This window comes from Pygocentrus nattereri, chromosome 13 (genome assembly GCF_015220715.1).
Source record: "Pygocentrus nattereri isolate fPygNat1 chromosome 13, fPygNat1.pri, whole genome shotgun sequence".
Classification (NCBI taxonomy): domain Eukaryota; kingdom Metazoa; phylum Chordata; class Actinopteri; order Characiformes; family Serrasalmidae; genus Pygocentrus; species Pygocentrus nattereri.
The window spans coordinates 34,150,950-34,166,575 of NC_051223.1; the positions used below are offsets into that span (position 1 = coordinate 34,150,950).

Consider the following 15,626-nt stretch of genomic DNA (forward strand, 5'->3'; position numbering starts at 1 on the left):
CAACATTCTCCATGGAACAAGAAGGAGAAGAGGAAAGTCATGACTTCTTTGAAGGAGCTCTAAAGTAGTAGTGAGCAGAGTGAAGGTGCGGCAGACGAGCTCTCTATATGACGCCAGAATGTAAAAGGGGAGAGGTGGCACAAAAGAAACATTTACTCAAAAAGAACCATATCTGGGGTTACCAGAAGGCATGATAGTGACCAAAGCGTGATGTGGGAAAAGAGCTTGTGGTCAAATGACGTAACAACTGGGAGCTTGAGGCAGATGGATGGAAACACAGGACATGATTATTAGTGTAGATCCAGTGATCAGCATAATCTACAGCGGAGGGGGCATATAGGCCATCAGGGTCAGCAATGGGTAATCCATAAAGAAAATAAGGTGGAACAGGTCAGAATTAGAATAGAACAGAACATGGTAAACAAAGAACAGGATATAGAGATCACTAAAGAAATCAAGGGATTAGAAAGAAAGAAACACCCAGAAGGAAATCCAGGAACTCAGGAACATAGCTTGGAATTGTACTGACAATAATGCATAAAAGACTTTGCAACACAGTCAGTGTGGTTTATACTAATAAATGAACAGGAAACAGGTGAACACAATGAGTAGGAGGAAATAGGGCAGAGACAAAATCATTCCGAATAGGTTGTTTGTGCTTTTTATCCTGTTTGACCTCGGGTCTTTGTATAGTGTTCGCTCATTCGTTCATTTGTTCAAAAAAGGAGCGAATAGGAGAATGGTCAACATCTTGACACTGAGTCATTCCACTTAGGCCCAATCTCATTTCACCCCTTGCCCCTACCACTTAGCCCTTAGCCCTCTGTTTTGCGTGTTCACGTAGGGTGTCCCAATTTCTATTGAGACAGAGGGGTAGGAGAGAGTGTTAGGTCTACCTGGCCCTCCAAATGGAGATATTTCAAAGAAACACTCCAAACAGTGTTATGAGAATAAAAAAAAGAAAAACCAGCAGGATGGCTGTGCAAGCGACCAAATAAACCCACACGTGCGAATTTGTCCATTAAAAAATTTACAATAACCACTGTATTATCTTAGTTTAGTGTTGTTTCAATGTATTATTGTCATTTTCTTTATAACAAGCATAAACAATCACAAATAGCATGCTAATGTTTCAGTAGCTAGCAAAATAACTTTCCCGTTCCACCTTAAATAGTCCAGCAGTATTGACACCTGAAGTGCCAGAACGCAACTGCTGCACCATTTAAGGTGGAACAGGAAAATTCAAACAAGGACCTGGGGAATAGATTCAGCTTCGTATCACCAAAGAATTAGGAGTGGACGATAATAAATAATTAAACCCGTCTTTGGAAGCATATGATTCCCTAAATGTAACTAAAGCCCAGCAGTGATGTTGTTGAACTTCTCCCTTCCCTCCCTTCCACCCTCCCTTCTACTATCACTGAAGTCGAGCTGGGTCGCCTACAGAGCAGCACTAGAAGCCTGTTAATGAAGCGATTTTTAAAATTTTATTTGAGGGTTGTCCTGTTTGTAGGGCAAGATTTCAACCACTTCCCTTTGTAACTCAGTTCTAAGGGGTAAGAGTGACACTCCAAAACAAGGGTGGGGTAAAAATAAGAAATGGGATTGGGCCTTACATATTAAAAACTTATGTCTCTTATTCCACCACAGTCAGTATACACTCTTACTATATTATACACTCTTTACTAAACTATGCTACTATTACACAATACTATGTCATCATTATTGAAGCATGCTAGGCAACACCTTTGTAACCACCAAACAACCACCAAGTAGTACCATAACAACAAGCTGGAATGTCAAAGAAAACTTGTAGCAACACCATAGCAGCTACCTAGAGTCACTATATACACCCATGTAAGTTATCAGAAACAGTCAACAGTGTTCTGCAACTGGTTTAACATTTCGACTGTTTTTCAACTTTGTCAAGGCATCTTAGTTTGTTCATTAGTTATAATTAGAGTTGTTTGTCCACAAAAACTGTCTAGTTATAATTATATTTAATTGAAGTAGTGTTGAATGCGTATGTCTGTCTGTCTGCCCTGCGATGGACCGATGGACTGGCGACCTGTCCAGGGTGTATCCTGCCTCTACCCAATGACTGCTGGGATTGGCTCCAGCACCTCCCCCCAGCAACCCACAGAAAATGTGTGTGTGTGTGTGTGTGTGTGTGTGTGTGTGTAAGGAGCCATGCCTAAGGATTTCTTGTCTGAGTGCAGAAACTATATCTCCATGGGTACGAGGAGTGACATTACTTCACGTGAATCCCTGTTTTTTTTTTGTTTTTTTTTTGGCAATAATTAAAAACATGGTTTAATAAGTTACTAGTTTCCCGCACTGCTGAAAGTATGTTTAGTTATTGTTCAAAATAAACACATTATAGCATGTAACGTGGAGCAAGGAGGCGGATACATGTGCTGAGATAAGCGAGATTTATTATGGGCAAATCCAAAGTCAGGGTCAAGACAGTCCAGGTTCGTTATGCCAACACGGATTGATCGGGGGGCAGACATGACGAATAAACAAGAATTCAAACAATGAACAACACCTCAAACACCAAACAATCAGCACGATCGAACAGTACAAACAGTACATAACAAACAAAGACCAGCAAACATTAGACACTTTTGAATACTGTCTCATCCTCTTTGAGGGGGATGTTTCCCAAAAAGGGGGGAAAAAAATTACAAATTGAAAACTGGAAAATTTTGATTAAATAACCAATTGTCTCTAAAATGTAATTTGTATTGAAGATCACTATAATTATCATATTGTTCACCTCATTAAATCACAGCCTGCTGTGGGTCTAGAGGATAAAACAATGTAACACTAAAATAAATAAAAATGTCACACTTAAATAAATAAATAATATTTTAAAGGGCATACTGAAGCACATGTACTGAACAAATATATTGTCACTGCCACAACAAAACCTTGCATCTCCATTTATGAATTTGAAAGCAGCAATTTTTACTTGAATTTTACTAAATTTACTAAAATTACTTGAACAACAATCTTTTTCCATTCAACTCCCATTCAAAGTCGTTTTTTTTCCTTTCTCCTATAAAGTTCACATTTTGGAGATAAGTTTTCATTCCAACAGTGATGAAATTCTACGTGTGTAGGTGTGCACATGTGTGTGTGTGTGTGTGTGTGCACATCTATATATTTCTTTCTTCTTTTCCCTCTCTCCCTCCATCTGTTCCATTCCTTTATCAGTCTGTGTGTGAAGGTCAGCTGTTTTAGTGAAATTATATTGTCCTCATTTCACTGAGCAACACATCTGCTATGGACCAGCTGCCTGTGGCTAACACTAGCTTTAGTCCCACTGGTGATTCTCACAGACACACATCCAGCTCTGCATCATGTATGTAAATCTGTGCCCACATATACTCAGGTATGCAGATCCACATCTCCTTCTCAAAGATGCTACACAACTTTGCCACTTGCTGAGGAAGAGACTGAAAAACACTGCTATATAGTACATTCACTTGTGGCATCATTTAGCAGTTAGATCAAACACACAGTCCTGATTTGTGGTTCTCTAAATGGGTTCGTGAATAAGTAATTACATAGGCCGTTAGTGCTTTATTGAATAGTCCCCTCATGTGATACAACACTGCTGTTTTCTATGAAAAGAAAACAAATGCACATGTGGAGATGTTGGCAAGAATCTAATCTTAGGAAGGCAGTTGGAGTGTAATTGACCCTGACCCATATACCAGTGCGAAGGCAGGAGAGTAATTGGGTTTACTTGTGTGGAAATGAAATTGATCGCTCTTATGAAAGTGTGTCACTGCTGTTTTTGCTGCATCTCTTTTTTTCTGTCTCTCTCTCTCCCTCTCAGGACCACTCGGATAACCCCCTTGGAGCTGCAGTTACTCTGGCCCATGAACTGGGACACAACTTTGGAATGAACCATGACACTCCAGAGCGGGGGTGTGGTTGCAGGGTGACTGCAGACAGAGGCGGCTGCATCATGACACCATCTACTGGGTAAGTCATTCTAAGGGTATAATCATCTAATACGCATCTTGATCTGTCAGTTAGTCCACTTTCAGCTGTGATTTCACTAATGAGCTCCCCTCTTGAACAAGGAAAGGGTGATTTTAATAATTACGTTTCTTTGTTTCTCAAGGAGGGGAGCTCATTAGTGAAATCAGGGGGTGCTGTTCAGGGCTGGAGCATACAATAATAATATTACTGTGATTATTTTTAATATATTCATGTATCAATCAGGCAAATTAGAGCAGGAACAGCAAGCCGTAGAAATTAACCTCAAAAATTGTTGTACACAACCCCATTTCAAGCCCATTAAATGCTTATAGGAAGAGAATTTTAACAAAGAAATATTAATCACATTCAAATTGAATACAAATAACCACAGAAAACAAGAATTCTAACATTTATACCCAAAGGTACCCAGAAAAAATGTATTGTTTCCTTTGACTTTTTCAAACATATAGCTGTTGCATTTATTTTTTACGTTACGTTTATTTTTAAAATATCCAAATGGCTATTACATTACAACATTCAAGGTGAAAGCAAAAGCATGAGTCAGTGATTTAGTAATCTGCAGTAAAAGGCGGGGTCTAACTTTGGCAGCATCTGTAATGTGAAAGAGCCGTATTGGTGGAACTTCAGAATCAAGGTTCTCAATTTCATGCTTCTGAGAAATCATGCGTCGTGGTTCACCTAACTAGAATGCTTGAATTAATTTTATTCCTGGAAGTTTTTATCTGATTTATGATGCTAGAAGTACAGTTGATAATCCAATCCAGACCGCCAGTATCATTTATTTGTGTGTGAACTGTATGATATGACCCATTGGCTGTACATACAAAGAGAATAAGAGGGTGTCGAATACAGATCCTTGGAGTACACCACAAAGTCATGCTTCACAGAGACAAGACCAACAAATATTGTTTTTCTGTTCAACATGTGGCAAACCATTTTAAAGCCGTTCTAGAAATGAATATTATTCCAGCACTGTGGCCTTTAATAAACCAGGCTGAAAATGTACAGATATAACATATGCCCACCATTCAGGAAGCCATTTAACTGTTTCAGTGTTACTTTTATTTCTAGAATTGTACTTTAAAAGGGAACTTGATTTTGAGTTATCCAGATACAGAATTATTATCTGGGAAACTTCAGTGTCTAATGAGTAGTTAATATTTCCAATGCATATGAACCCATAAGGCTATCAAAAATGTGTTTAAAAGAGACTCTTATATTTTGTATGCATTTCATACTGGATTATTACACACGTAAACAAGGTTCTTTTGTAAAAAAAATGGTTTTATTTAGAACCATAAACACTCAAAGAACACTTTGCATGATTGAAAGTTTTTTTTTTTTTTTTGGCATCATGAAAACATTCTTCAGATTGATGGAGAACGTGCTGAAGATGGTGCCATATAGAACATTTTTGAAAAGGGTTCTATGCAGCACCGAATGGGGTTGTTCTACTATTAGGATGCTTGTAACAACAGCAGAACCCTTTTTGATGCTATATAGAACCATATATACACCATATATACCACATCCTCTCTCCCTTTTCCCTTTTAATCATGCAAAGGGTTCTTTGAGTGTTCATGGTTCTATATAGAACTATTTTCTTTACTGCAGAACTCTTGAAGAACGATATTTTTAAGTGTGTAGTTAGTCTCCTTTCTTGATCATTCTACTTAACAGCAGTTTCTTCTGAGAGATCCCTGTTTTAGAAATTATGTAACTTTACAGCCTGAGGAGTTGACAACATAATTAAAATCACTGGTTAAGAGAATCCTATTATAGTCTTTGAAGCACATTGACAATTATTCTGAGAAGTTAGGAGGAAAGAGGGTACACACTTAAGAGAGTGACAGAAAGCTAGGAGCGATATCAGTGGGAGACTTTGTTTCTTTGTAATTAAAGTTGTCAAACCTGTCAATCAGTTTGTCATTCCACTGTCGCAAACTTGTCTATCCAAGGCCGGATTAGCTCTGATGTAAACATCCAGTGTTGCTATTTTTATTGCCTGTTTTTCAGTGATGCAAAACAAAACTTGTAAAATGGCAGTAAATAAAAAGCACAGATCAGGATGGTAAAATAAGACTAAATGACACTTACTAAAACCACATAGCCTGTCAAGTGAAACTGGAATGAATAAATGCAGCCTGTACCATGCTTAATGTTCCTTTTTTTCTGGGTCTGACTGTTGGGGTTTAGCTAGCGCAGAACACTACGTCACCAGTCCCAGCCTCATTACACTCTAATGAGCTCCATTTGGTCAGCTGAGCCCAACCACAAGGCCAGCCACGCTAGCCTTTAGCTAGGGCCTCATTATCCTGGCTCCAATTGACCTACACCCCAGATTAAGGCTAAGTCACTACATCAGTATTGATAGCTATCATATGTCAACATTTGGACACATGTAATGTGTTGCTAATTTGTTTTCTGTCATGTGCTGTGAGGTGGAGGGGATGTTGAATGTACAGAACAGTAATTTACAGCTAAACTCTGACAGGCAGCTGTTCAGTCAGCTTTATAGCCATGCTGTGAGGATGTTTCAGGAGACGGAATCCACCACAGACTTGTATAGGTTGTAAATATGAATGAATCCTAAAGAGATGATGATGATGATGATGATTTGTGCGAATAGACAATGAATATGAAACACTGAACTTAATTCATTGCGACAGGCAGTTAAATCATACATGTTCACATGATGTCTGCATTACTTTTCCATCCGTTCCCATAGGCTGCAAGTGTCCTCGTTTGTCTGCTCAGTCTCATCTGCTACTCAGGTGCCTTTCATGCTGGTGGGACTGGGTAGTAAGTGGGGTAAGCAATAGAAGCTGATTCTAGTTCAGCCTTTTTGCTCTGAGCATATAGGAAAGGTTCACTATGCTCTAGGCTAGGGGGTACATGGGGATAAGGATATTTCTGGAACTGACTTTCAAAGATGTTGGTGTAATGGAATTCTATGAGGGAGTCTGCTGACTATATTTCAGGATGCTTCACCTATTATAAGGCAAAGTAATGTCCGAATGTTGGAACTTGGGTGGTAAAGACTTATAATTAATTGATGCACTGTAATAAATCACATCACAATGTGAGAAGCCCTTTTATTTAACAAACGGGCGCAAACCTGCTCCTGGAGATTTACTGGTCCTAATTTATTTTAATATTATAACATTAACAACACATGTAACAACAGGTTAACTGCTGTTGTGATGTTTTCACCATTACAGATGGATTATAGCTTATGTAAATACACGTGCCGTAGCTTCAGTTTGTACTCATGTAATTACACAAGTGTATCTTGAAAGTTATGACTGCATATTTCTCTTATGTAATTACACGTGTGTAAAACAAAGTGCTCTTTTTCCAACAAGACCGATAACAGGAAGTGTGTAATTAACTCCAGTGGGGTCCTCTCTAAGACCACTGGAGAAAATACTTCTATTTTGTATTCCTTTCTAATTTATAACCTTTTTAAACCCTTTTTGCTCTAATGACAGCATAAAGCTGGCATGGAGCCCACAAGTTTGTGCAAAGCCCCTGATCAAACCCACCCGAGAGATGTCTGAACATGAGTTTCAGTGGAAGGAATAAAAAACGAATCTGAGCTTTTTGTAAGAATGCTTTAATGGGTCAGTTACACAGATTTGTAGTTGGCACAGAGACCTAGGAATTTTGCAGAATCGCACATAGTTTACATATTTTTTTATTCCTGTTTAAATAAAAAAGTACCAGATTTTAAATGTGGTATCAGACTTTTGGAGTCCACTGTACATTCTGTGAGTACCTATGCTGTATCTACACAAGAAATTACATCTTTCCTCACATGTGTCTAGCTGTAGTCGTATTCTTGTTTTATAAAATGGTAACTTATCCATAATCAGAGGTGGACGATGTACACAAATCATGTACTTGAGTTAAAGTAGAGACACCCAAAGTAAAATATTACTCCAGTAAAAGTAGAAGTCCTTACTCTAGACCTCAACTTGAGTAAAAGTACTACAGTATTTGCCTTCAAATGTACTTAAGTATCAAAAGTAAGTACTAAAGTACTTAGTAGAGTACTAAAAGATTAATTATGATATTATTATATCCTGTTATCATTTTTGTAACAAGACTCGCTTCAGACCAGTCTTTTAATAGAACGTCATTAATTAGTGACGCTGACGTCTATTAAAATGATCAGAAGCACAAAACACTGAAGGTAAACAGTTTCCATCAGGGAGAACCGAGTGGCTCTGAAATCACTTTTTACACACAAGCAAAGTTTCAGTTTCAGATTACTTTGTAAATCAGTTACAAGCTGAACAGAAACTGGCTTTAAACTCAGGATCACAAATAAGTTTTCCTTTACTGTGTTGATCTGTATTCCTCTGTTCATAAACATAAACTAACCCAAACTAATTTACTATAAAATGAAAGTGTTTGTATGAATTCAGAAAAAAGGAAACAGGGCAGTCTCGACTGCATATGTGTACATATTTCTATATTGTGGTCTATTTACACAAAGTTAGGTTAGTTCATCATTTAGGTGACGCATGTGCTCCCAGATTTTACGCTGCCGCACTGATGTTGAACCTGCTGCACTGGGTCGGTATGACCAACAGGTCAAAACAAGCACAGAACAAAGTGATCGCTGTGCCCTGATTGGTGCTCTGGCTTTGCACTTCTTTTGTTTTGACATGTTACGTTTTTATACACACAGAAACCAAAAGGAACGACAGATTTCTCAAAATGTAGGAGTAAAAAGTCAGATATTAGACTCTGAAATGTAGTGGAGTGAAAGTAAAAAGTCGCTGAAAATGGAAATACATAAGTACAGATACATGAAAAAAAAGTACTTAAGTACAGTAACTAATTACATTTACTTAGTTACTGTCCACCACTGTCCATAATATGAGATAATAATTAATATACTGTTACAAAATGCTGTCACCATCAAAATACACTTAGTGTAAATGCGTGAGTAAAACCTGAAGTTGATACACATGTATTTACTGAAGCTGTACTGATGTAATCCATATGTAACAGAATGCAGCACCACTAGTTACATTGTTATTGCATGTGTTGTTAACATGTGATTAAACAGTTTTCAGAGACACTTTATCTGCAGTAAGACCCTTTTGCCGTGTTGAAGAGCACATCCAGCCCTGATTGAACACGTCTGATTCAGATCATTGATCCAGTTTATTAGTTAGATTAGGTGGTCTGGGCTGAAGCTGAATGCTGCAGGAAGGTAGATCTTCAAGAGAAAGGCCTCTGTTTTCACACAGAACAGAAAGTTGTCAATTCTGCTGTTTTTTAACTGCAGAATTTATCTCTAAATGCTTCCATCATTTTTTGAGTAAGCAGATGCAGAGAGAAAACAGATGCATAGAAATGTACTTCAGACCTTAGTAACCATTTATTGTTGAGCAAATGTTTCTGACGTCTAATATAAGCTGTTAATGATGTGAGTTAGAGAAGCTGAGGCAGCATTGCAGAGCTGCCTTAACACATTTGACGTGCTACTTCAACCAACATAAGCCTTTCTATTACAGCCACTGGAGCATGTGGATTTACACAGCAGCCATGAAGTGCAATTTCTGCCTGTTTTAGAGGTCCTGAGTTCAACTACACTCTTAAAAATAAAGGTGCCAGGAAGGGTTCTGCACACAATGGACAAGCTGTTTTTGGTTCCCTAAAGAATCTTTCAATGGGTGGTACTTTAGAGAATTTTCTTTTTTGTAAATGAGATGTATGAGTGTGAACAACCTTCAAAAAGTTTTGCAAAGTTCAAAGAACCTCCGCATAATAGGAAGAACTCTTAAATTGAAAAAGACCCTTTAGATTATGTAAAGGTTCTTTATACCCTTAAAAGGTTCTTCACAATCACACATCTCATTCACACACATGGTTATTTAGGGAAATAAAGCGGTTTCTCTGTGCCGTCATCTATAATATACAGCATGAAAAAGTTTGAGCGCAGCCAAAGGGCATGTTTTGTTGATTCTCTAAGAGAAAATAGGTTAAATATGACAATTACTATTTCTTTATTTAACAGTTCAACATATTGGGGAAAAAAAACTAAATATGAAATGTTTTTTTGTGTTTTATTTTCGTACTAATATATTAAATTCTGCAGGTAAACAGGAATTGTGCATTAAAATATGAGCAATTGTGCTCTCTGTAGACGATGTGCTGTTATTTTTTACTTATTAAAACAACAGAACTTGTTAAAAAAATAGATTTTAATTATTAAATATTTTAAAATTGCATATTTTAATGCTAATTTTTATTAGGACAAACACAATTTTTTATATAATGAAAGGTGCCATTGTGCTATCCAGTTTTGGCAGTGACAACTTTGTAGAGAGGTGTGAGTTTCTGGCCCCTCCTCTTTCACCCATGGTTGCTCGCTAGCAGCTAAACACAGGCACAACATTTCACACACAGATTGATGGTGTTATCCTAAGTAATAAACTATGCAACTTTAAACTATACAACTGTGCTCTGCTCCACTTGCTATCCATGTCTGGGAAGTCTCTGAGAGCACCACTTGCTTTGCTCTCACTGGCTGGAACTGATTGCAGCATTCTTTTCTACCCATAGATAGTGTTGGGTGTTTGCTATCGTCTACATAGCCAGAAACAAACAATTAATCCTGTCCTCCAAGTGCCTCACTCTGTTTGATGATGCTAATTCTGTGAGATAAAGTAAAGCTGGCATCGCCTGCTTTAGTGGAGGGCATGTGTTAGCCCTCAGCCAGTTTGTTGGCACTACTCTGCTTAATAATTTTGAGGGTTTGCCTCAGGAGGTTTCCAGCATGGGTGCTGAAGACGGAGACAAGCTGACACAGCACAGTGACTAGATACTTCCCGGTGAGTTTGGCTTGGCCTGCAGCCATCAAAAACACAGTATGTTCGATTATGATGTTGCAAAGCTAGTCTGCACCATACTGAGAGTGGATGTCAAATAGAAAGAGAGAGAAAGAGAAAGAAAAAGAAATAGAGGAGTAATATTTTACACCATCTCACTCACTTCTTTCCTCTTGATGGTGAGTCAGAGAGGCAGAAGTGAGGCCATCCATATTCATTCATATTTAAAGCAGGGGGAGCTACCAGCAGTACTAGATGAATACTTTACAAGCCTTAAGCTTCCTTTACTCTGCTGCGTTGTGTAGCAATAGTGCCGTTACTTAAGTGTGAGTGGAAGAATGACAGGAATCAGAGTTTGAGTTTAAAAAATGTCTTAGAATCATTGTTTCTCAGTTTCTTTCTGCTCCTAGAATGAAGTGAATTGTGTCGTCGGAGAGTCTTTAAAGCTTTGATTGGTTTATTTATGGAAGGCATATTTAATCATTTGATTGGCTACCAAGTGATGACGAAACAAAAGATACAGTGATCTAATGGACAGGCAGCACAGATGAGTCAGCACATGTAGATTCTGTTCTGTAACAGAACAAATAAGAAAACTGAATGTCCGAATCTTTGTGAAAACTGCATAAGTGGGTTTTAAGAATACGTTTCTTCACAAGAGCGGTTCTTGAATGAGGCCCAATGTTTCGTGAATGTGTGACCAGTGCAACATTCATCCTTTAAGAGTTAGCAATGATGATTTCTCAACATTAGATGATATTATTGATGGTGCTATTGTTGAGGTTTCTGTTTATTTTCTCAAGTAAACTCTCAAAAAGGGAAGAATAGTGGCTAATAAACTGGTTCCAGATGCTGAAAGTATGAAAAAGTTCCACCGTAGTTCCATAAGTTACTCAGTACTTGAAGGTGTAACGTGCCAGAAGGATTCTGACGCTCGTGGTTAAACAGAGAAAAACAGGCTTTACTGTTAGAATCACAATCCAGGTTCATGGTCAATAAACAGATGTGGGTCAAATCCAAAAAAGACCTCCAACACAAAAAGACAAACTGAAGGCAGTAAATCTGAAAAGGGTCAGGCAAGAGGCAGAGTAAAAAAACAGGCAGAATATGGTCACACACAGGAACGATTATACACACAGAAGAACGCTCAGTAGATCTAGAAAGATACAAAACCTCACAACTACACTATGCTAAAGCCTGGGCTTATATACTAAACTATCATGGTCATACGACAGACAAGACAGGTGAATCAATTTAATACGCTGGTGAACCAGAGCGCTGATTGGAGTGTGGGGAAAGTCCAGGAATCACTTGGGTCATGTGATCTCCCAGAGGATTCTGGGAGATGGAGTCCAAGTGTATCTCAGAGCTGGAGGGATACGTGACAAAAGGGGAAGTTCACTATTTCTTATTTCTACATAATTCAGTTATTGAGATTTAAAGAAAGGAATTTAGAGCGGTTTGACTTGAAATGTTTCATTGTAGAGAAACTTAGGAACTCTGATTTCTTTACGACAGTGGTGATAGAAACCAGGGGCTGCAATGTCTACAACATAAATGTATAGCTTTTAGAAGCATTATGTGCTTGTTCCTGTCACCACCGCTGGGAGTAATTCTGACTCAGTAGTTTTTTCTAGAATGGAGCATTTTACACCAAACCAGTTCACATTGTAGTGAATGAATTATGCAGACATTTGATGGATGTTCCCTTTAAGTCGTTTTAAGTTGCACTTTTGTATTTCTAATTGTTGTCTACATTATCTAGGTTGTCTTTTTTTAAATTTAGGTCATTGTTTCATATGAGCAACAGCACTTTTACTGGATTTGACTCTACTCACCTCTAATAAAAACCCCAAGTCAATTTTTTACTCATTAAATTCTAGTTTATATGCTTCTGGCTTCAAAAACCTCATTCATCATCAATGTTTTTGAGATCTTTTGTGCCACAGTTAGAGAGGTGCAGTTAAAATGACTCAGAGTCACAGATATGCTGATTCTGGAGGTGAAGTGTGTGTGTGTGTGTGTGTGTGTGTGTATATATGTGTGTGTGTGTCACTGCAGCACTCACAGTGGCTCTGCAGACAGTCATGTTTTGGTCCCCAGGGCAACAGCTCTGTACTTCACTACACAGGTGTCCAAAAAAGCACAGCGGGGTGAGAATACAAACACTGAAGGGTGAAGCGACTGTGTGCTGTTTCAACAGCAGGAACTCATCTCTTGTCAAGGCCACAGTTACATGTTCTAGTCTGTATTCATGAAGAACATGAGAACAAAGATGTACTGCAGTAATTCAGATGATAATCTGAAGCTGCAGGAGCTACAAGGGACTATTTTGGTGTATATATGTGCATGTGTGAGTGAGTGAGTATGGAAAGACCAAAAGCATTAAAAAAACTACCACCAGTCTTCCTAATTTGGTTTATGGATGCAAAGGACTGTACACAGTCACTGTCAGTCCTACAGGTGTAATATGGAGTCTCATGATAGAAAAATGATCCACAGGGGAAAAGTTTGAGGGACAATGGTGCATTTATTCAGTCCCACGACATCAGCTAAAAGCTTTGTTTCATCTGCCAAGGTTGCTGTGATAATAATTCATTTTGTACAGATTGTAGTCCATCTGTTTCTCTATGTAATTTGTTAGTCTGTATTTACCCCATTATTCAATGGTCAGCATCCCCACAGGGCCACCATGGAGGTTAACTACCAGGTGTTATTTGGGTAGCATTGTAGTGAAATGTATAAAAAAGTGGACCTAATAAAATGGACAAAGACAGTAGATATGAGCTAGGTACCTAATAAAGTGACCAGTGGGTGTGTGTTTTAATAATAATAATAATGATGATGATAATAATAATAATACTTATTATGATGATGATTATTATTATTGTTGTTATTGTTATTTTTATTGTTGTGACTGTGAAACATTAACAATATGTATGATTGACCATAATGGAATGAATTGTGTATGTTTTGATGTACTATTACAATAAAATTGCAGTAGCCATACAGTAATGTGTTTTATACAATCTAATCTGGCTGTACTGTAAATGTTTTCCTGTAACTTAACATGGGATGTTGTATAGAACTTAAACACACATTTAAAGTGTCCTACCAGCCTGAAAGCAGTACACTGTATGAGAAATTACACACTCAGCTTTGAACATCTCATTTACAGCTCACGGAGCACAGTGTGGTATAACTATTAGAGGTAATAAGCTTGAGACATGGTCTTAAAATGACAAAAAGGCTCTTTGAAGTGATAAATGAGATGAAAAACTTTGTGAATTTGAAGACATTTTGGGCTAACTGTGTGTGTTTAGGGGAGGGTAGACTTATTAGGGTGGGAACAAACAGGGTAAAAAATATAAATCAACCTAATTCCTCATGAAGGCGGAGCTCAAAGTAGGGGGCGAGCATGGCTCAGCATTGTCTGAGGAGCAACAAGTGTGTTGTGAGCCGGAGGATACAATATAAGTTAGCATGGCTTAAATCTCCCACCATAAACTTTCAATGTCGTTTAAATTTTAACTGTAGATGTGTGCCATGCAGATTTCATATGGTAAAAAGAGAAAACCAGAGACAAGAGAAAACCAGTTCTGTTAGCTAAGGACTTTTCCAGCTAGGTTGTTTTGCAGGCATTAAAAGAGCACAGGCTGGAGAAACCTGGGGAAATTTTAAAGTGCCTGTACCCCTGTTTTCTGGTGAATTTCACCTCAGTTCAGCACCAAAAGTTAAACAAGTAGTCGCTAGACATTCTCACTACAAGTCCCCAGCAATATTAGTGACTAGTTAAAGGGACAGACAGCTTTATTATGGCTGAGTATTGTTTGGTAGGCACTGTCTTTCTGTGCATGAACTTTTCTATTCAGCTGTACTTTCATATTCAGATTTCTGGCAGGCTTGTGGCACTCTGACTCTCTTGAGCCTCTGCTGTGTGTTGCTGCAGGCTGTAGGTGTGTGTATGTGTGTGTTGATGGGGCTGGCACAGCTGGAGCTGAATCAGAAAGGGTGCCTTAGGTTGCTCCTGAACAGTCGCTACAAGAGACGCACACATGGGCAGTGTGTGTACGTGATTATGATTCTGAAATCCAGAGGTTAGTTTGTATATGTGTGTCTTTGGCATCTAAGAAGTGCCATGCAAAGCCATTTATCTGAGCAGCAAATGTTGATTAACGTTAGAATAAACAAACAGTGTGTTGTGATTTGATGTGTGTGTGTTGTGATTTGATGTGTTTGTGTTGTGATGTGTGTGTTGTGTGTGTGTTGTGATTTGATGTGTGCGTGTTGTGATGTGATATGTGTGTGTGTATGTGTTGTGATTTGATGTGTTTGTGTTGTGATGTGTGTGTGTTGTGATTTGGTGTCTGTGTGTGTTGTGATTTGATGTGTGTGTGTGTGTTGTGATTTGATGTGTTTGTGTTGTGATTTAATGGGTGTGTGTTGTGATTTGATGTGTTTGTGTTGTGATTTAATGTGTTTGTGTTGTGATGTGATGTGTGTGTGTGTTGTGATTTGATGTGTTGTGATTTGATGTGTGTGTGTTGTGATTTGTTATGTGTGTTGTGATGTGATGTGTGTCTGTGTGTGTTGTGATTTGATGTGTGTGTGATGTGTGTGTGTGTGTGTTGTGATTTGATGTGTGTGTGTTGTGATTTGATGTGTGTGTGATGTGTGTGTGTGTGTGTGTTGTGATTTGATGTGTCAGTGTTGTGATTTGATGTGTTTGCGTTGTGATGTGTGTGTGTTGTGTGTGTATTG

At 38.3% G+C, this 15,626-nt stretch overlaps 1 protein-coding gene across 1 annotated transcript in view; it reads left to right on the forward strand.

Moving 5' to 3' along the window:
• Window positions 1-15,626, forward strand: part of LOC108429440 (disintegrin and metalloproteinase domain-containing protein 12) — a 179,802-nt gene that overhangs the window by 113,210 nt on the left and 50,966 nt on the right. Inside the window, exon 11 of the mRNA XM_017701167.2 lies at window positions 3,848-3,996. Coding sequence (XP_017556656.1) covers window positions 3,848-3,996 — 149 coding nt within the window. The remainder of the gene's footprint in view (window positions 1-3,847; window positions 3,997-15,626) is intronic.